The sequence below is a fragment of the Spea bombifrons genome, chromosome 5 (assembly GCF_027358695.1).
Source record: "Spea bombifrons isolate aSpeBom1 chromosome 5, aSpeBom1.2.pri, whole genome shotgun sequence".
Classification (NCBI taxonomy): domain Eukaryota; kingdom Metazoa; phylum Chordata; class Amphibia; order Anura; family Pelobatidae; genus Spea; species Spea bombifrons.
This window is the reverse complement of record NC_071091.1, coordinates 21,519,430-21,542,209: the sequence shown is the minus strand read 5'-3', so window position 1 is coordinate 21,542,209 and position 22,780 is coordinate 21,519,430. Positions and strand designations below refer to the sequence as shown.

General features: G+C 38.6%; 1 protein-coding gene across 1 annotated transcript in view; it reads left to right on the top strand.

The window, feature by feature from the left end:
* The window catches only part of RAPGEF5 (Rap guanine nucleotide exchange factor 5), a 101,047-nt gene that overhangs the window by 55,594 nt on the left and 22,673 nt on the right, over positions 1-22,780 (top strand). Inside the window, exons 9-11 of the mRNA XM_053466112.1 lie at positions 768-890; positions 16,273-16,391; positions 16,761-16,849. Of these exons, the coding sequence (XP_053322087.1) occupies positions 768-890; positions 16,273-16,391; positions 16,761-16,849 (331 nt within the window). The remainder of the gene's footprint in view (positions 1-767; positions 891-16,272; positions 16,392-16,760; positions 16,850-22,780) is intronic.

The window sequence follows — 22,780 nt, the reverse complement described above, 5'->3', positions numbered from 1 at the left end:
AATCTATGCTGTGCTGTTTATTCTGTGCTTGAAGTTAGATATTACAATAGTTTCTGTGCCAGTGGGGATTATTCACTAGCTCACGATCACTGTAAGGAGTTTATACCCATCAGGAGTCTCTATAAGGGCCATCTGTCATGTAAATTATGAAGAATGGATCAGTGTGAGTCTATAGTCAGCCAACATGATTTTTCTGAATTAAAAAAAAGGCTGTTTTAAGTAATGTTTCAGAGAAATATGTCTAAAAATGCTATAAAGTGTACTTCCTAATAGTATTTTTGAAAACATTCACTTGATTGCATGACCTTCAGCAAGAAAGAACGTTGCTCTAGCTCATGGAACACTTCAGAGTATACCTTGGACACAGTGATGTTTCTTGGTCAGGGCCAAGTGTGTAAAGGAGGTGCTGCTTTGTTATTTTTAGGAATGACGAGCCTTCTCCACTTCTTCCAATGTCCTGACCAAGTTTCCCATGGGTCTGTAACCTCTTGGTACAATTCTCTTATGTAACAGGAAATAGGTGGAGGGGAACAAACAAAAAGTCAGCATATCATACCCACACACAGTGCTTCGGGACTTAGACGTATCTTCTGGTGTTTTAAAAGATACAACGTTCAGCTATCACGCGGACATTCACAGTGATAGTTCTCAAGGATCTATTTTAACCTGAGTGGACTGAATGATGTTTTTAAAGTGACTGTAACATTAATGCCATGTCCTGGGATTGTGGATTTAAGTACTTATTTGCTCTCTCTCCAACCCTCAAGGCCGGAGTAATGTGCAAACTACACGGACGCGAAGAATTAAGGCGCATTGATTTTGTCCAGAAGTTGGCCAGAGATAACAACTTCTTGCCATCGGCTACAAAGCAACTTGATAAGAAACAGCCAGTAAGTCTTTTAATTTTTCTCATCCAGTATCCGGGACTCTGTAATATCTCTTTTACAGTAACCTCACAGTCTGTGTCGTATAGAGCTTCATTGGATGGATATTAGGTGATATTATGCTTCATTGGGTGGATATCAGGTGATATGGTGTTTCTTTGGGTGGATATCAGGTGATATAGTGCCTCATTGGGTGGATATCATGTTATATAGTGTCTCATTAGGTTGATATTAGGTATTATAGTGCTTCCTTGGGTGAATATTAAGTGGTATAGTGTTTTATTGGGTGTATATTAAGTGGTATAGTGTTTTATTGGGTGTATATTAAGTGGTATAGTGTTTTATTGGGTGTATATTAAGTGGTATAGTGTTTTATTGGGTGTATATTAAGTGGTATAGTGTTTCATTGGGTTGATATCAGATGATATAGTATCTCATTGGTTGGATATTAGGGAATATAGTGCTTCATTAGGTGGATATTAGGTATTTTAGTGCTTCATTGGGTGGATATTAGATATTATAAGGTGATATGGTGCTTCATTGGGTGAATATTAGGTATTATAAGGTGATATAGTCCTTAATTGGGTGGATATTAGGTATTAGAGTGCTTCATTGGGTGGATATTAGGTATTATAGTGCCCCATTGGGTGGGTATTAGGTATTATAAGGTGATATGGTGCTTCATTGGGTGGATATTAGGTATTTTAGTGCTTCATTGGGTGGATATTAGGTATTATAAGGTGATATAGTGCTTCATTGGGTGGATATTAGGTATTAGAGTGCTTCATTGGGTGGATATTAGGTATTATAAGGTGATATAGTCCTTAATTAGGTGGATATTAGGTATTAGAGTGGTTCATTGGGTGGATATTAGGTATTATAGTTCCCCGTTGGGTGGATATTAGGTATTATAAGGTGATATAGTGCTCCATTGGGTGGATATTAAGTATTAGAGTGCTCCATTGGGAGGATATTAGTATTATAAGTGATATTGTGCTTCTTTGGATAGACATTAAGTGATATTGTTGTCCAGTCATATCTGTTCTGTTATACAAGTAAATGCACAATCTTCATGTTACTCAGGAAGCAGGTGGATGTTTTATTCCGTGCCAGGAGCGTGTTAACTGTTATTTTTGTTGTTGTTGACCAAACTGAAAATGCAGTAATTATCTTCTTAAGCAACTTCTTCTGCCTATCTAGAATGCATTCACGTAGCCCTGTCCTGTGCAAAGAACATTCAAATTTTCTGATAAAAACTGCTAAAATGCTTGACAAGCGGAAAATTACATCCAAGTCTTGTGTGTTTTGTAATTTTCCTTTCGTTATTTAGTTGTCAGAGTTTTTGTGGGAGTGGTTCATTTACCAAGTGCCGTGGAGTGTCATTTTTTAAATGTGTTTTTGTGTAGTAAAAAGAATATAATTTATTGACCTATTACAGTAAATAATAAAGCGTATAGCAGAATTAAAACAGGCCCTTTTGCTGACATAGTAAAGGCACACTCCGGTCATTATATGCACTTTAATGCGTATGATAGGTCAGAAAACCCTTAATATTTACATGGTGCCCCCTTTGGCAATCCGTCAGGGGATTCTGCCAAATCCCCCCATATGCATTTGGCCCTTTCCCCACCCACATATAGGATTTAAAGCATTATTACATAGGTATAAGTATTCCTTACCGGCAACTGCAGGGCATCTGCACTGTACGGAAAGGTTAATATCAGATAATTGCCCCACCCAGGATCAGGGATCATGGGAAACCAAGGGACATTCGTGCGAAGCGTCTGTGCCCTTAGTAGGCGCTAGAGCTGGAAAACATAACTGTAAAAAATGAAACATTAAATAAAAATAATAACACGAGTGATATTTTTCTTGCAATGTATTTTCTTAGCACTTTATCGCCCGCGTGATTAAGCGGGTTTATCATCAGTTAGCGCACATCTTATGTTTAAGCAAACAAATGTCACAAAGTTGACTTTGCTGATTAAACCGCTAATCTTTCATGTCGAGGCTCTATCTATCAAGAACAAACGCAGACATAATAAAGAGCAGCGGTGAAAGCCTAATGTTTATTCGGATATCCCGGTATTTTAAATGAAAGTATGTGAAATTACGTGATAATGGCTCGCATGTCTCCCGATGTATAAACCTTATCCTATTACAAAAACATGTAGGGAGCCATGTTTTTTGTAAGATAACAGTTTTGGCCAAGCTTTGACTGATTACCCCATTAAAGCCGTTTTCATTCATTGTTGGAGGCGGCAATGAAGTGTTGGCGTGGAACCATCAAGCGCGGTGCTGGAAATCTGAAGCCGCTTTCATTTTTGAAGAATTTCCTTGTATTTTTTTGCGCAGACAGTTTTTGTTTCTCAGTTTTTCGCATTAAAGCATATTTTTAGAATTAATCATGAATGGATATAAAATATGCCAATAGGAGCAGCTATGAATGCTTGGTCTGTAGAGATTTAGAAGCAGGAAAGTTTGTTTCCAACAAAAGTGAAATGGTTGCCCAAATAATGCCGCATTGTTTTCCTGCATTTTAATTGGATAAAATGTATCTTTTTTATTTTCCTTTCGCTCATTCCCCTGGGAATAGTTTAAAGGGGCGATTGTCACCAATTTCGTTTTTAGCGTTTATTACATTAGTTTATCCAAAGTAGTCATTGCTTGTGTTTTTTTGCTGCTCCATCAGTATAATTGTTTTAGTGATATTTGGATTAAAGGGAAGGCATACCTACCAAGCGTTACAGTTTTTGTGGGACAGTCATGATTTTTGGATTCTGTCCTATGAGGGTGCTCCATTGTCTTTCTTTTGGGGGCAGTGGGGATCATGCACCAGTTGGGGAAATCCTCTAATCTCTCTCGCCAGCCCAGGGAGCTGTAAAGCAAGTGAAGGTCTATGCTGTTTCAGCACAGACCTCAATTACAGCTCCCACCTGGCCAGCGGGCAGTGCTGTACAGCAGAACTCGGTTATCGTGGGCGAGTGGTCTGTCCTGGGTTCATGCACACCTTCCTGAGTCTTGGAGCCACCCCTGTCCATCTAGCCTCCACAACACATGTATCCCAGTTTGGCTTCTTGTAATATTGGGGGTATGAGATGCTGAGATCTGTGATAAAAAGTGGTAAAACTAACATAACAATTAATGATTAATATTCAGAAGGAAATCTATGACCTGAAATGTATGTTGTAATGTGCCACTAGATAGTGAAGACATTTAAGGGTTAATCCCTCCCCGTATGTTATTGTCATGCTGTTGCTAGATTGTTTCTGTTTTTGTATTTTTATACAAAAATTACATTCTGTTTAAGAAAGATGTCAGCTTCCTTATTTTGAGCTCGAAGATTCCAGGGACATCCTTGTTTATGTTTCGCAGTCTATTTTTATATTTAGCTTTGTTGAATAGCATATGTTTAGTAGTATGATGATGTGAGCGAGTAGCTTCCCGACTGGGAATGATGGCAGTTTGGGAGATTATAGAGCATATGTCATCACTCAATTATTTCTCCTTAAAAAAAAGTCTCAAAAATGTCCCAAAAAGCTTCTCTGAAAGCTGAAGTCTCGTTTGGCTAAAGTGGGACGAGAACTAATCACACTCTCCGCTGGCCAACTGGAACACAAGCTCTGTAGAGCTCTGAGTAACTGAAAATGCTGTTTTCGATACATTTGTGGTACTCAACCATAAATCATCAGAATTGTGTTGATGTTGGTTTTGTGATCACATTTTAAGCCTCCTTACCCTCTCTTGATGCACATAATCTCACCTCAATCCTTGTGTGACATCATAAGTACAAGCCCCAAAATAAAATGCAAGGATGTTTTAGATGTAATGTAAGGAAGCTGTACTTCCCAGTGGGGGTGGTAGATAAATGGATCAGCCTTCCCGCAGAAGCGGTAGAGGTTAACACAGTGAGGGGATTTAAACATGTATGGAATAGGCATAAGGATGGCCTGAATCAAAGAGAAGGTCCTGGACCGAATGGTTCTTTTCCACTGTCAGAGTCTGTGTTTTTATAATGGAAATATCCAATATGCTCAGCACTGACCTTACTGTCCTTGGTTTATAAAGGTTTCCTGTGTATTTATACACCCACAACTACATAAGAAAGGGTCATTCTCATTCTGCTCATGCTATAACCTTGTGGCTGCCTTCAGTGTACTGTCAAGTGCCCTTAGATAACTAAAATAAATGATTTCCCCAGCAGGGCCGCATTTATCTGCACATTCACAGACCTTTTTTTAATCAGTTACACAAGGTTCCAGTGTGATCAAAGTTTTTTTTCTTTTAGTATTTCGGTTTGGGCTTTCTTTATGCAAATTACTTCTGGTAACAAATTCCCAGGTTCTAAAATGAATAATTTACATAGATAAAGTTCTGTCATTGCATGAGTCAGCTTTTCGCACAAATACCAGATTTAGCTTTTTTTTCAACCTACTAGAATACAAATTCTATATACAGACAAACCCTATGTGTGTTTAAGCAATTATCCATACCACCCAACTGTCCCAAATCTGGGGCTCTTTCCCACTCTTATGCCAACAGTGATCCGGTCCTTTGATACAAGTCTTCGCCCTCCATGGCTGTCTTTGTTTCACGCGCTGCGTGCTCGGGTGTGATGTCACATCGGGGTTCACGGTACAATTAGTAGTGGGAGACCTAAATTGATCTACAGGGGGTGGTGGACATGGGAGAGTGGGGGCAGAGTGTAGCTGAGTGAGTGGCAAGCGTCCTCTTTTCTGGGAAATGCCTCCCAGTATTCTAAATGGCCAAGGAGGGGACACCTTTGTTTTAGTAGGTGTGATAGGAGCTGGTTTACCATCACTCCTTCAGCATTTTACATGCAGAGAGACCTAAACTTTACATAAACAATATTCCACTGGGCCAACGCCATATATCGTTTGGCCTTAGAATAGAGTAAAACTAGTCCATGAGATAAGATGGATTTATTGGGACCAAATAATTGAAAAATAGTGTTTCAATAAATAAATCTTCATATTCTAGTTGTTTTTGGGGCCCAAGATCAACAGGGAAAGAAAAAAAAAAGATTTGCTTAATGTTCCTCTGGTGAAAAAAAGTACATTGGATGGCAGTTGAGTTGCTTGGGAACTTTTCCTTACTTCTGTATTGATACGGGTTGCGTGATGTATTTCACTGCATTTTGCTTTATCTGTAGGTTTTGGGAAGATCTGGTATGGCTCATTTATAACATAATTACTGGACCATTTAGAACTACTCAGGCAGATACTATTTCCCTGACTCATATCACTGCAGGCTGAGGGATTTCAGCTAAATCAGCCACCATATACTTTCTTCACATTCAGTAGATTATCTGATGGTAACGACTCATTGGGAAAACGATCTCAATGTTTCCCATATTTTGGTTTCTTTAAAGGGGACTTCCCACTATTTTTATTAACAATATTAGGTTAAAATTTTTTCGATTATATATTGTGATAGGCAGCTGCATATCAGCCATTTGTAGGTGTTCTAGCTCTGTAATCTTAACTCAATCTACTAGGCAAATACTGGTAAATAATAGAATGCCTCAGTGTTAATCACCTAGTCAGACACTCTGACTAATGAAGAGACTTCATTAGCATTGCCATAGATAATCAGTTCAGTGTAGTGTCTGGGCATGGCAGCCTCTAGGCCTGCACATAAGGGACATTTATTGGAGCAAAACGGCTTTTGCCGTTGCTAACCTACATTACCCTGTACTGCACTGTATTTGGTACTTAGTGAGAAAAAGGTTTTTTGGGAATGGAACATTTAAATACATGTTTATTAATATTTGTGCTCTTAGGTTTATTGTGTTTTAGTTTTAGTTAACAGCTATTCTAAAGTAAGATTTGAAGAGATATGGTGTGTGTGACATTATAAAAGACTTCAAGAACTTATGACACAACAATGATGCATGGGGAGGACCTTTGGTCTAGGTGGACTTGTTGTGTTCCAGGGTGGAACGCCTGTCCTGATTACTGATGCCAATGTGGTGCCTGTGACGTAGTAACAAAGCCAGATGATTCCACAAGCAACCTTTTGGCTCCATCTGTTATATCACTTCATCAGTAGGACCTCATTTCATGTGACCCTTTGCATTTAGCTTTTGTCAGCCTTTCCTAAATGTTCTCACTACATCCTGGAAAAATATTCTCTGCAGCATTTGTTTCCGTTTTCCACCCTCTTCCTCCAGAACCTTTTGTTAACTCGCACACATTCTCCCGAAACACTTGGGCATTAATAAAATAGTTAATACGACTTTGTTTAGCCCAGCACCCATTTGACATTATGATGTGCCAGACCTCGGAACATACATTATCATAGCTAGAAGCTGTAATTAAACCTAAACGAGCAGACATACTGCATCAGATGTGATGTCAGCATCCAGTAATAAAATGTGACCTTGCCATGCCCAGTGACCTGACCAGTGAGGTCCTTGGGTCTCAGTGTCTTTATTTCACATACCGGTCTGTCGAGTGTGCTTGTTCTGCCGAGCAAGCCACCGTAGGATTAGTACGATATGAAACAGTATAAACCATCAACATCTCCGCAGGCATTAACTATTCCTTCTTTCTCTGTCCTTTGGCTCTGCCAATGTAGCCCTCATACGTCCAGTAGATGTTAACTCTTGTAAAAGATCATGATATGAATTCTATTATATTTGTTTTGTGTGGTAAGCCGTAACACATTGAGAACCCGTAACACATTGAGAACAGGATTTCGCAGCACTGGGAATATTATGAAACACAGAGAGTGTGAAGGTCAACACAGCGTTGTGATGAACCCTAGGGTACAGTTGCCTTCAGCTTCTGTCTGTCTACTCTTCGTCAAGTTGTATGGTCTTGTGACTGAGAAGAACCTTACCTTTCTGCTCCAAAGATACAAAAAAACGTTTCTATATTATTTTAATTATATAAATCATTTAGAAATGAAGAGTTGGTTCACTGAAGCTCAATGTCCCATGCGGGAATTTGTTATTCCTATAACATTCCTCCCGAGCAAATTAAGACTTCCATCAAATTTTACGCAACAAAGAAATGTATTGGAACATCGGTCCAACTTTTAATATAAATGTAACCAAATATTATGCGGTGATTGTGGTTACTCAATATACATATACAATATACATAAGTGTGACATATTCTAACTGAAAAATTCCAGTGGCGCTTCTTAGTTAAATGAAAATGAACTTTTGTATTTTAAGTGAAAGCCAAATCCTGATGGAACACAAAGCTCTTGTAAAGCTTTGTAAACGTATTATGTTCAGCTTTTTAGGCTGTCTTTGGTATTTTACACAAATTACATTCTCTACCAGCATACCTTTAAGTCTTTTTGTTCCTTGAGCGCTAAATGTACAGTTTTCCTTCTTTAAACGTTTGAGACATTGCATCTTCAGGTGAATGGCTAGTTCACAGCTGGTACCGCTTGATACGAATAAATAACTTTGTTTCAATGGTAAGGGCTGTGTTTTTGTTTCTCCATGGCATACAGCACTCCTTTATTACTGCATTAAGACTATGTGATCCTGTCACACAAATTAGTCAAACTTTTGTTTAAGCTTAACCTCAGTGTATCACTTCAACCACAAATCACAAATACGTTTGTGTTTCCTTCCTCTGGTAACAGATGTATCCCTGTGCCTGCCCTGCCCTTGGGATCCGCAGCCAGACACCTCTCCTTAATCCCACTTCCAAGTGATTCTGTTACTCCTAAGAGATGCGATCAACTCGAATTTAATGAGGAGCAAACTGTGTTACTGAAGCCGAGACTTCTCATTACCCATGTCTCTGATTTGTATATAATATGTTTGCAGACACATTTAGTCTCTTAAAGTGGGAATAGATATCAAGACACGTCCCTGAGGACATCAAATGATAAACACAGCAGAGGGTGAAAGAGTCATTTGGGAGCTGTAAGCCTCTCGAGTTACACATAACAAAGGCTTTGTGAATTCTAGCGAAACAGGTCCCAGCCCACCTCCTGCAGGGTACATCGGACACACTGTTCACCCCAAAGGTCACAAGAGTGCCCCTGATTTCCTAGGCTCTGTTAAGCTGGGACACATCACACGGTGCTTTGATATTTAATAGCTTTACTCCCAAAAGACTTTTTTTGTTTCTGGTCCTTTTAATAGGTGTTGCAAAAAAAAAAAAAGAAAGGAAAAAAGACCCGTGTTCACATGTCACAGGCTTCCATTACATCAAGAGCCACGTTAATTGTACATCGTAGTTGAGATGGAATACTAAAGTAAATTGAACGTGCATGAAGCAGAACATCAGTTTGAAACCCTTGTCTCTTGGGAACGCAGGTAGACGACAGTTTTAGAATAGAAATTTCACGTGGTTATATGTATGTAGGTGAGAGGGTTTTGGTACAGAATGTCTTTTTTGCTGAATAACGAAGACATTGAAAACATTTAACAAAGGGAATTTAAATAGACAATAGCATTAACACACATTTGAATGTATTGGTACAGAATGAGATGAGTCGGTATCACTTGCTTAATGTGTTTTAAGATATCACATATGCTTTTGTAAATAAAAGACAAACAAATGATCGCTTTTGGTATTGTAAAGGTACTGTTGAAACAGCAGTGGCTAGGTGAATGCGGAAAGCTTATCCCTTATAAAAGGAATGCTTCGTGTTTGCTCTTCGTTTTACCCGAAATAAGACACTTTATCTCCCTGTGCCCCAGGCACCAATTATTACTGGGTAAGCTTTTCTGAGAAAAGACAAATTTGAACACAGGTCAGCCATAAGCTAGCTAGTACTATTATTCAGCAGAATATATATGTCTTACGCCGTGGAATATGATGAGGCTTCATAAATTAAAAATAATAATACTAAATATATATATACTCCAAATGGACAAAAGTATTGGGACATCTGATCATTACACCAACAGGTACTTTTATGACATTGCATTCTAAATACATAGAGAATATGTAGTTGGTCTCCCCTTTGCAGCTATAACAGCTTCCACTCTTCAGGAAAGGCTTTCCACAAGATTCTGGCATGTTTGTGGGAATTTTAGCCCATTCATCCAGTAGAGGATTTGTGAAGTCAGGCACTGATGTTGGATGAGAAGGCCGGCCTCGCAATCTCCATTCCAGTTCATCCCAAAGGTGTTCGATGGGGTTGAGGTTCTGTGCGAGCCAGTAAAGTTCTTCCACACCAAACTCATCCAACTATGTCTTGCTGGCCTCATTAATGTCCAGAGAGGACTATCAGGAAAAAAATGATACCATTTATTGGCTAACTGAGAGTTTAACTGCAAGCTTTCAAGACCAAGCTGTTAGGTCCCTTCCTCAGGCATTAGGACTATACAATGCTTGATAGTCTCCTTTGTGTCAAAGTGCAGTCCCACTAATTTTTAGCTCCTTAGAAAGCAATATAGCCATTAGAAAAATTAGATAGGACTCGCCAGACTTCTGACTGGCTAAGCAAGATATGGCCATATAGTGTGACAGAGTCCCCAGTATTCATGTCTTAGATGTTTGAATAATATTCGCTGGAATCTGGATGTGTATTACTTTTATGCTTTTTAGGTTGAATGCTGCCTTTTTTGTTGTTTGTTAATAAACAATATCTTATTGTATCACAAGTAGTGTAAGTCATAATGGAAATTGGATCAATTCTCCATACGAGTATTTTCACTACCAGTTTCCTCATAGAGCAGAAGACAATACCATGCAGTATGTAGTAATTATATAGCTCAGCGTTTACTGTTTGACCGAACACCGTGAAGGGTCCTTGAGGAACGCTAGACATGAAATGACGCCGGATTCTCATATCGGTATGAAGTGTGTCTAAGATTAAAATGTAATTGTTCTAGTGCCACAGGCATTTCGTTCTATTACATGGCTATCATGAACATAATGTATGAGACAATCGCTTAGAACCAAATGCAGCACCTTGTAAAGTGTTTTGTGAGCGTAGGATACCCATGTTTATTGTTACTGGGTGAGGCTCACACAGACACATGGATGCTTTGAAAAATAATTATTGATGTTACTAAATCTACTTCATTGCAGGAAGGGAGTTATCCTAATAACACTTTGCTGTACTCTTTCGTGACAGTGTACATTGTGTTATATATGGAATAATTTACAGTTACCGTGTGTGTGTGTAAATACACTATATTTCAGTTCTTGGCTATGTATGTCCTGACAAGATGTGTCCAGCTCTTCTGTCTGGTTCTTGGCTTTCTAGGACTTTGGTCAGCGGGTGGGCTATACCATGCAGTTTGCTAAACAAGACAGTAGCCCTGAGTAAACGTATAGCCCCTCCACACAAATATACTTTATTATAACGCCAGGCTCACATATCCATAATGTGCTTCTGATAAAAGAATCACACAGCATGTAAGTGAAAAACGGCAATTCTGAGAAAAGCAATATTAAAATAAGTTGGCAGCAGCCCTATTGTGTAAAATGGCCATAATGTTTAAGCTTCCTTACAACTATACTTACACATTATTACCCGTCGGCCTGCTTTCTACCCACCGATAGCCCCAGGACCTGAGTCACGCAGCCTCCATCACAAAACACTAGTTTTAAGGGTTAAGTCTGCTGCTGGTTAATGTGTGGGAGATCTTTGTACTGGGGTCCCAATGGCCAGACTGGTTTCTGATGGAGGAGTTTATTGATAAAAATTGGCTACAAATAATATCTTAGATAATCTTTGAATATTTGTTTGGCTACCGGTGTTTTGCTTTTAAGTAGTTGAGACTTTTATTATTATTATTATTATTTTATTTTGTATTATTATTATTATTATTATTATTATTATACATTGTATTCCATGATCTCTTTTGCCTTATATTATTCATGCTTTGTCCTATTCTTTTATCCAGCTGTGATTCATATGTTCTTAGGTCACATGTCACGCATGAATGTGTCTGCACAGGTGTGGTTTTTAAGAGCGTATTAATGCGGGTTCACTCCTTGCTCTGTTGTTTGACACATCAACTTTTCCTTTTTTAAATTACATGACAAGATTGCAGTCATTAATTACAGTTTAAGCTTTAATTTCCAGTTTATTCATCATTGGTTGGTATGGTGCGTGTGCATCCTAAAGACGTGGTATGAATGTTAAAGTTTATTATTCACACACTGGGTTTTATTTACCAAAAAGAATACATTGCACTTTCTTTTGATATTCAAGTACGTCATGGTGAGCATTTCAATGCAAAAATAAAGTAGTTTGCCTGAAGTACTTAAATATCTTATGTTAGTAAGTGACATGAATGGGCTTGACTTATTAGTTTAAGAGTGTTTACCCCTTTAACTACAGTACAGAATGAATATATATATATATGTATATAATATATATATAGGACCCGAGGGTCCAAAGTAGGCTCAGTGTTAGGCTTGAAGTGATCCTTGTGGTCACAAAAAAAACATAAGCACATATAGTTTACACATAACTCCTTGTTGGGCATCTACGGGTAGGGGGAAAATGACAAAACCTGTTTAAAGTTCAATGCCTACTACAAGGAAGTCTAAAAGTGAAGATGCAGCCAGAGCCAGAGTCAGAGTCAAAGGTGGGTGATGTATGAAATTAGGTAGTCCTAACTAAATGAGGATATAATTAGGGTAGAGAATTTATGGAGTGGAATTGGAGGAACAAAAGCTTTGTCCAAGCTTGCAAAGATTCCTGCGGATGTCTATGATGTCCCTGTCCTAAAGATGGAGATCAAAGCCAGCTGAATGAAAGATTTGTTCTAATGTCGTTATCGTCCTCCAGACCATAGGCAGGGTTAACAGAGCTAGCAGTCTCTTAGAACATGTTGAGCATGCAGTGAACATGGTATGAAATGAAAGATTCACGTCAGTCCTTTCCTTTGAGCTTTCCAAGGAACCCACAGGATTAAGAATAATAACCCCACCGCAGCTGGAACAAACGGGGGCAAAGAGAGCTGCGCATGAACGCTGTGTGACTGCACATAAAACGAGTGACACCAAGAGACAATGTCATTTTTCAGCGTCTGTACTCCTGCACACCCCAACGAGTATTTAGGATATACACATAAAGACATACATTCATCACCCCGTATGACATGCTTAAGATTTATTTCCCTAACACCCACCTTACGAGTTCCTAATCGGTTATTCCTAACCTACGCCCATTGGGCCAACACTTATCAGAGGAGGGGAAGAGTATCAGACATTATTCCTGTTGCTCTTAAGGGTATACTTTGACATAATTGGTAAACCTGTTAATTGAAAAAGATAAATGAACCTTAAATAGAGGGATACACAAATGCAGTGACATGTTTATCATATGTCACGATATAGGAATTATAATTTACCTCTAGGGATAATAGGTAGTACCATAAGGGCATCACACTAGTCAGACTGAACACAGGTGCGCCTTTGTGAGCATGGGGTTGCATTTAGTTTTTTGCCTATGTGTGTATATGTGTATAAATATATACCGTGTATATATATATATATATATATATATAATCAGTTTTTGTTCACTAAGAAACACATATCTGCATAATGACCTAGTATCACTGTTATTTTTTCCTTTAAAGCCATATTTTACAGCTGCGAGCTTCTCATGCTGCTATATTAACACAAAGCCATTATCTCATTTCATTGGGTTTTTAGTATTGCGTTGGCTTGGATACCCCACAGAGCCAGGCCTACTGAAATCATTATTATATCTCATCTGCATGCTAGAAATTTACTTTGAATAGAGTCTCCCGAGAGATTGCCGCAACGGCCATAAAACTTTAATTGGCTTCTGGAAAATACCCCTGACCTTGCACAAGAATAACCCCTCGGCAGCAGCGAAAAGGCACGTGTAATTTCACGTCCACCGAGTCTAATGTGGGTTAACCGATCTAATAGCCCTTTAGGACTAAATATAATTTGCTAGCTGATTCTGGCATCCCTGATGATGTAGAATCTTTATGAAGGAAACCTCTACTTCTCAAGACAAATGCAAAGGGGGTACCGGATAAGATTCAGTTTTTTTCTTAATTTATTATTATTATTATCTTTTACTTATATAGCGCCGACAATTTACGCAGCGCTTAACCCCTTAATGACAAAGCCTGTACATGTACGGGCTCAAAATTCATTGTATTCAATGGGTTTAGGGAACGCCCATTGTCCTTAAGGGGTTAATAAACATTAACATGGTATTATGATTACTTACTTCTCACCACGTTTATTTTATTAAGACAATATCTGCTGAGCCTAAAACATGATTTTCTATGTAATTAGTCCCAGTCCATGAGAGCGATGCAGAATGACAGTCCGTGCCTCCTATGCTTATATTGGCAAGTCTGCATTTTAATACCTCCCTAAAACAATGCCAGATGTAGGATTTTATTCAGTATAATCTGAAATCTAAATGCTTATACGACTGGCCTTCGTAGCTCTGCACTCTCTCTAAACACTTAAACAAGCTCAGGAATTAATGAGCGGACTTAAGGATTTCATTGCCTCTGAAAACCCACTGGGCCGCGCATGCAGAAAGTGATGATTATTCAGCTTCTTTCAGATAAAACAGCAGCCGGGCAGAGAATGTGTAGTGCAGTGACCAATTGTCGGCTGAATCCTTCCTGCATCCGCATTGTGTATATATGTGTGTGTGTGTATATGTGTATACTATGTATGTGTGTGTATATATATATATATATATACATACATACAATGTGTCATCTCTAAAAGAGAGCATTGAAACCCCCACTGTGAATGCCCACTGATTAACCACCCCTGTGTGTGTGTATATATATATATATATATATATATATTTTTTTTTTTTTCCTTCTGGTACTAGCTAGTACTGATGACCTCATAAAGCAAAACAGAATAAAGCGATCTAATTTTCCCTAGCATGGATGACTCTGGAAGACTACCAGAATTATTATTATTTTTATTAGAATAATAACCCCCAAATAAAGTACATGATAGATTATTGAAACCTGTATAGAATTCAAGCACAAAAATGTCATTTTTTGAAATATTCTTTTTGCTTCTAACATCACAAGGTTGGAAATTTGTGGTGAGTTTTTAATTTAATTTTTCTTAAGCACAAAGTCTCAGTTTAACGCTAGCGTTGTTTACAATTAATGTCTGCGTTGAAGCTGATGGAAATATACGCGTTTCCCTGTATATGCCGTGACTCAATGTTCCAGACAATGATTCATGACTCTCTTTATTTAAGGTTGGTTGCTGGTAGGGTAAGGATAGACTGAATTATAATTTAATACTGCCCGGTTATATAAGGCAGAACATAAAGCCAAATGAGTGCGAGCGAACGGGCACACAGGCTGTTATCGGTAATGTGTTTTATTAGCATAATAGGAAGAACAATTGCAGAGGAGCCTGCGAGGGCGGTTAGGCTCACTGCCAAAAGTTTACGAGTCAGAACCATTGCCTTTCTTACTCTGTATCATTAGATGTATACAGTGATCTAATATAGAACACTAACACACACATCTTACCATATGAGTACAGAGATACATATATGTACACTTTAAAATAACAAGCATTGTTTTTTCTACCCTTAGAAATCAAAGGGGACACAAAACAATTAACCCTCCACATGCTTTATGAGTTACAGAGATGGCACCAACATATAAGCTGATTAAGCAGCCTTCTTGGGCCCCATTAATCTAAGGGACCCCAGAGTGGATGAAGGGGGAGACTATACTCGGGTGGTTTTATTTAAATCCGTGTTTTATGCATACTTTTTTTTATTACACATGTTAAAATGGGCCCCTATAATGTTTTGCTTTGGGTCCTTAAAAGCCTAGAGTCGGCCCCGGTGAACAGCTTGGATCTTTGGCGATAACTATACTATAGCTATTTTTACAATTTACCTTATTTGATCACGTAAACCTATTAAACACTGTTATGCACATACAGGTTAATTATTTTCTAGAATCTATAATAAACATATTTTCGACACATTGAAAATGATGTACAAAGTAATGTTTATGGCTGTGTCTGTTAACCCTTAAAAATCATCTCAAAACGCAACCTCAATTATTGTCATTTCCATATGCATTTGTATTGGAGGCACCTGGTATATTTGTATATTTACTTCTATGTAATACAATGGAAGCTATGAGGCTAGATGCTGGAGATATCGGCATAGAGTATTTCTACAAACACAGCAGGAGAGTATTGTGTTTTTTTTGCTGGACATTAAAATGTTTAATTATACATGGAGCAGGGAGCGTGGATATCAGATCACAGGCATTGCTGTATTGTGACGTGTTGGCATAATAAATCATTGGGAATTTTGGACAGCAGCTGTACCGGGTTGAGACTGGAATATGTAATAAGCCGTCTCCTTGTTCTCACGAGACATTTTTTTTAAATTTACTTATCTTTTTAATCGTTGTGTTCTTGCATCGATACAGGATGAAGAAGACACGACTGTTCAAGTGAAGGAACAAGACCAAGATGTTCTGGTGCTTAAGAAAGTGTCTTCGTCAGAGAGCCCAGCCCCCGCAGCAGGGAGTGGAGAGAGTGATTGGAGGTAAGAGTTTTTCCTTAGGCATACAGACACACATTCACACACACAGACACGCAGAAGCTGACTGCAGATAGCTGCGCTGACAGATGGATTTAGCCAGCAAGCACAGGACAGACGTGGGAATCCAGCGCACAATATAGGGGATGCCCTTTGTTGTTAATTCGCCACAATGGGAAGTTCAAAGCTGAGGGTCTTTGATCCCCACTTAGATGCGAAGGCTTCGGCGGCATTCACTGTGAGAGAGCTGCCCTTGCCTACTTTCGACGTGCCTTATTTTAAATACATTGATGAGGAGGATGATGAAGATGAATGGAGCAGCCGATCACAGTCATCTACAGAGGATGATTCTGTGGATTCTTTGCTTTCTGACAGGTACATGGTGGTATCGGGGACACCGGAAAAGATTTTGGAGCATCTGCTGAATGACTTACACCTGGATGAGGAGCAGGACAAAGACACAGGTGAGTAAAACAAGCCAAAAACATTTATTTCTTACTGCCAACTTTGTATTAGGTGAACATATATATATATTATTAAAATACACTGTTTAAAAAAATATCAAAATGTACAATCATATACATTGTAAACACTGAAGCAGGGACTGCCGACCCCTTGTCACTATTTATAGATTTATATAGCGCCATAATATATTGCAACACTGTATGTAGTAGTCCTTCATAACGAGGAGACACAACTTTGTTAGAATAAATTCACTGTTCTGAGTTCTGCAGCAGCTCAGAAGATCTAAGGATTTTTATAAGATATATACATTAAATCTACTCTAGATTGTAATCTTGTGAGTATTGTCCTCTTTACATAATGTATCGCTTTGTCTGTCAATTCTAGTTTTGTCTGGCCCTTTTAATATATGGACTGTAAGAAGTGCTGTGTACATTGTTGGTGCCGTATAAATAAAAGAAAGTGATAATAATATATAATAATATATGGTAGTTATGTATCGCTTGGTATGTGGCTCAGTAGGATTTGTTCTGCTGTCAAAAAGCTGCAGTCCTAAACATGAACCACTGTGTCTGTTAGTCGAAACGGTAATCATGTGGTACGCATCCAAACAGCTAGTCCTGCACCTTGTCACCGGCTTGAGCATTGTCTTCGTATCGGCTTCACTTCACTGCTCATATCCCGCATAAATTCATCTAGCCTGCAGCACTAATGATGTGCGCCTACTTAGAGATATGACCTGCCTCGTATCGTAATCTGGTACTCAACATCTGGAGTGCCGGAAACTGCTATGCATGAAGATCACAAAAGTTTCATTGACAAAAGTTGCAGCACGGTCCCAGCAGTGTATAATTGTGTGAGTAATGGATGTTTTGGAACTTTACCGTATCTGTCATTTTAATGAGTGATTAAATGGTTATTAGTCCACTGATAGGACTCCCTGCCTAAAGCCATCACATTTTCGTCAAACAGCGTTCAGTGGCAATAGGCAGTGACAATGCCCATCATGTGTTTTCTTCTACTTTTAATTCTGATGACTATTGTTTTGGACTCTCATAAACATGATATACTGCGTGAAGAAGACATACGTTCCAGCTTGTGTCTGGCTCTAGTGATCACACAGGAAGCCTATTCGATTGTTATAAAATGGCACGCATAAAGATGATAGCTTGTTAATCAAAATAATTGCTCCAGAGAGCAGATGTTAGCTGCTTCCTGCACATGTGCCGCTTGCTGCTTTTGCTAACCCTCTCATTTGAGGTAAGTGACAAAGACAGGCAGGGACCCCCCCAACCCTCATTACACCTAATAGTCTATTGTTTCCTGAGCTCCGTCTTCTTATTCCAAACCCATAAAAACATAAGACTTCAGTCCGCAGGAATTGTCTCTCTTGTGTACCCAGCTGGGGACTAAAATATGGTCTTTTCCCCTGTTTCTTCTCTGCGAAACCGCATTGCAAGAAAAAAAAAAACATTTTCAGCATAAATGAAAGGAAACTGTATAAGGTTGTTATTAGGAGAATTGACGCTTGTGATCTTTGCTCAGACCCTACATATTAGCACTAGAGGGAAGGTAGAGATCGGTACCCAATGACCTCCATAGCATTGTCTCAGATTTTGGCAATAGAGACAACTATCTGACCTCCCTAGTCTGTTCCTTCTGGTCTAAAAAAACACATTTATTCTTGATTTTATTATAATCTCAGTAGAACGGTGTACCCAGCCTAGGCATTCTCATATTGTCTCATTGCATCAACTCCACCTGTTCTCTACTGGAATACCGTTCCATGCACCCACCTTATGTAAGGTAAACGGTTCTTTTCCAGTCTCAGTTCTAAGCCTTCCGAGCCCCTTCAATGCCAGAACCTGTTTGCATGTTCTATTTCTTCATGTCTCTTTATGTGGGTGTATAGTGGCATCACCCATCCGTGCTGTTGTTCCAAGTTATACATAATCATATATTATGCAACTTCTGATTCGTTATTAAAAACACCAAGGTTGCTTGTGTGCGGTTTGCATAAATTGGAGCTTAATTGAATTCAGGGCTTTTTGGTATTAATCAGAAAATAAATGAACCACAGACTATTAAGTGCAATTTTATTTTTAAGTGCTTCTCATCAGACGTTTAATGTGTTCCATACATTATGTTTGTTGTGCATTGTACAGTGGTTTTCTCAGAATAAATGGTATGAGGTATGATGAGAGGTTTTAGAACAATGACTCCCAACCCAATCCTCAAGGCACACTAACAGGACTAGATTTTGTAATCTATTTCCATAAGGAGATTTATAAAACCTGGACCGTTGGGGCACCATGAGGACTGGGTTGGGAACCAGTGGTTGAGAATGAAGGTCCTTGTTATGTAGGAGTATTGCCGAGATAGAGGGGCGGCTAAAATGTCATTACATAGGAATGATTTGTATGGCAAACTTGCTCTCGTTCACCCAAGGGAGTGGATGGATCAAGCCACCAGAAAGAATAATGTCCATCCATCTACATGTCTGATCAAATCAATGATTATTTCTGCAGAAATGCATAATGATTTAATCCTCTCTAGCTATATCTGAGAACTGAACACTGGTGACAGCTAAAGTTCATAAAGTGTGCCCTCAAACATGCTATAAGTGCCAGGGGGCTAATACTCTGTTAGATATAATATAATTAAAACCAGGAATAAACTACATTTTTAGATTGTTGTGGTAAAAAATGTTAGTGATAGCACTAGAAATCTCTATTATATATAGACTGACCAAAATGTCTACAACAGAATATATGTCCGATATTAACTTTCAAAACAGAACTAAAACATTTTGTGAAGCCTAGCCTTGGGATTTAGACTTGACACATTAAAGCTTTTTTATTTTTGTTAATATAACTGCTGTTATTCATACACCTTGGTACAGGGGCTCCACGGAGTTAAGGCAATTAGGTGAATTGAGCTGTCAGTGTTCACAAAGTATGGATTAGCGCATAACTGTTTGGGCTCCACAGAGATGAGTGGCTTTGGGTTGTCAATACTTCAAAGGCAATTGCTCAGTTTCCTTGAATTTGTCATTTCCTAATCAATACAAGGACAGCGATCATTCTCTACACAGCTGTATGAGGCTTCTGCGGGTATATGTGTGTATATAATATATATATATGTGTGTGTGTGTGTATAAAAATACATATACATGCAGAAGCCCAATAGATAATTTACATTACACTAGCCAACTCCCCTATTAGAAAAAAAGAAAATCCAGCATATCCAACATGGGCCAATCTAGTAACTTTTAACTTACTAGAAATGTGTTCATCCATCTAGTACATATTTTTGGAGGCTGGAGTGTGTGTATACATCTCGCTGTGAAACATCAAGCTCTAGGTATGTTTCTGTTTTAATCAATAGAGTCTAGGACTCCCTAGGCTAAGATCCTTTATTCTACACAGATTTATAACGATGGGAAACTCTGTCTCTGTCTCTGAGTTTTACTATTATGATCGAAGAGTTTCAAGCTATAGCCAACAAGCTAGTGGCATAGCTATATTATTAGTGACGAACCCCTTTGACATTGTCCAGACAAAATATATAAAAAACATTCAGTTATAGTACAGCCTAACGTTAATGACACTGCAGCTTAAGTGATTGTTGACCTTATCTCCATACTTGTACAAGTGACTATTATTATTATTAAAAGATGGGTAAATGTTCCAAATGGAAATAGTTTTCATTTATGAAAAAATTAACTGCTTCATCTACCTTTTAGGATAATTATTTGATGAATTATTATATTAATAATTATTTATTTTCCCTTTAATCTAGCAAGATGTGAAAGCAGTGAATAGAAGTTCCTATTGGCTGTGAGGTCATTTGACTTAATGCTCCTAATAGGATGTTGAGCTTACTATCTGCAAAGCCTTCATAATACAGAGAGCAAGCCAAAGATTAGAGGTTTTCGGGGCTGTAGACATAGTAATTCGATAGAAATAAAAGCAGTAAGGCATTTCGGGGATATAAAGTACTTTGAAGGATTCATTTCCAATTAAATATAAAAGTGATCTGTTAATTACAATGTATAAATGCAATGCATATTGTAAATCTACCAGGAATTAGTTAAAGGAACAGCCAATCATATGCAGGAAAGCATAAAAATCAATGAGTCTGAGTCTGACCACCAAGCCAGGCTGGAGCTCGCCAGGGAGTGGGGGAAGGGGCACATGCATAAGGGGGTTCTGCATGGTCCCTCTAAATATCATATGCATATGAATATAATTGCTGGAGTGTCCCTTTAAGAAACCCCAAAGTTAACTGAGGTACCTTCTCCTATCCCAAATCCTCTCGCATTCTTGTCATGGCTCATGTAATAGAAAAGTGTGCCCATAGTCTACACACTACCCACTTAAATCCTTCGCATATCCCCCGTTCACTGCAGGCTGTTGTGATTTCTCTCTGCTATGCGTCCTTTATATTCTGCGGTTATTTTAGTCAGCAGAGGTATGGATTTCCAATGCGCTTATAACATTTCCCATTAGAATATTAAATGGTTCATGATGCAGCGTAACACTATTGTTTCTTTATTTTGTCCTGATTAAAGTACAAGAAGGCATGGGCGCACTCAACTCGCTGTTCTAACACATACTAGTCAAACAATACATACAATGACAAGCTGCGACAAAGCAGTTTACTGTATGTTATGGCGCTATTAAGAGACAGCATCTGCCATGTATTTTGCCAGATCACGCGGACAGCCTCCTGATGGCCCTGCATTCAGTACAATGTACCGATAGATGGAGGCTACCTAGACAGGGTCACAGTATTCGGTGTTATACTTGGTTTTGTAACTCAAAGCATTAAGATGGTAATCTGCTACGTCAAACATTCTCACCAACAACAATTCTATTGCATACTCACTAAGTACTTTAACCCCTTAAGGATAATTGGCGGTCCCTAAACCCATTGAAAACAATGCATTTTGAGCCCGTACATGTACGGGCTTCGTCATTAAGGGGTTAATATGCATTGTTAACATGCCCCCCAAACCTACTAACCTGCTGAAGATGCTGCAGGGTACCATTTCCTCCTCGCCTCCAGATTTGTGCCAAGTTAAGCTCCTAGGAGCAGACAATCGATGGCAGGAAAGACATCCCGGTAAAATCAATCTGCAGAATCTCATGAAAGCCAGCGATAGAGCTGTCTGGCAGTAGGTATCTGGGTATACTCACTGGAGAGTAGTCTGACCAAGTTAAGGTGCTGGAAGGCATGGAAAACACTGCATGTGTGTACTAAAGGCTTCTGAATAATCCCTCCATGTTTCTGCATGCAAAACATATATGTAGGGTGTAAGCATGTGATGGCTGGAGTGTCCTTTTATGTGCAGCCATGCAGAACACTTTATTTTATACTAGAAAGATTTATTGTAATGGAAATAAGATTTTACAAAAAAAATGCATTAATGGGCAACTTAAGAAGGCTAACAGCAATTTGAGTTTATTTTGCTTAGATATTGTTCAAGTACATGTAGTCTTTTGAAATAACCGTCATCGGCGATGCTTCTGTGCTGTGAATGTGTGTATGCCACCTTATCAGCTTATGGTGAAGTACATGACCCAATTCGTGCTGTGGCTTATAAAATCTCCATGAACAGAAAACGAAATCATCTTTCATTTTCCCCATCAATGAGGTCACGTAGCGGTATGAAACATGGGTGAGGTTTTAGTTGGATTTTTTTTTTTAGATTTTAAAACTGAATTTCTTTTTAGGCGTTGTAACAATAATGCTACTGATGAGACTTCTAGAACAGAACTATTCGCAATTAAGAGCTGTGCTATTGGATGATGCATCCCTTTCACCTTCCATGATTAATGGGGTAGGAATTATAATTTGGAGGATAATCAGTTTAAAAGCATGTATATTTACTTACCTAGAGCACTTTGAGATAAATCAGTATTGCCACA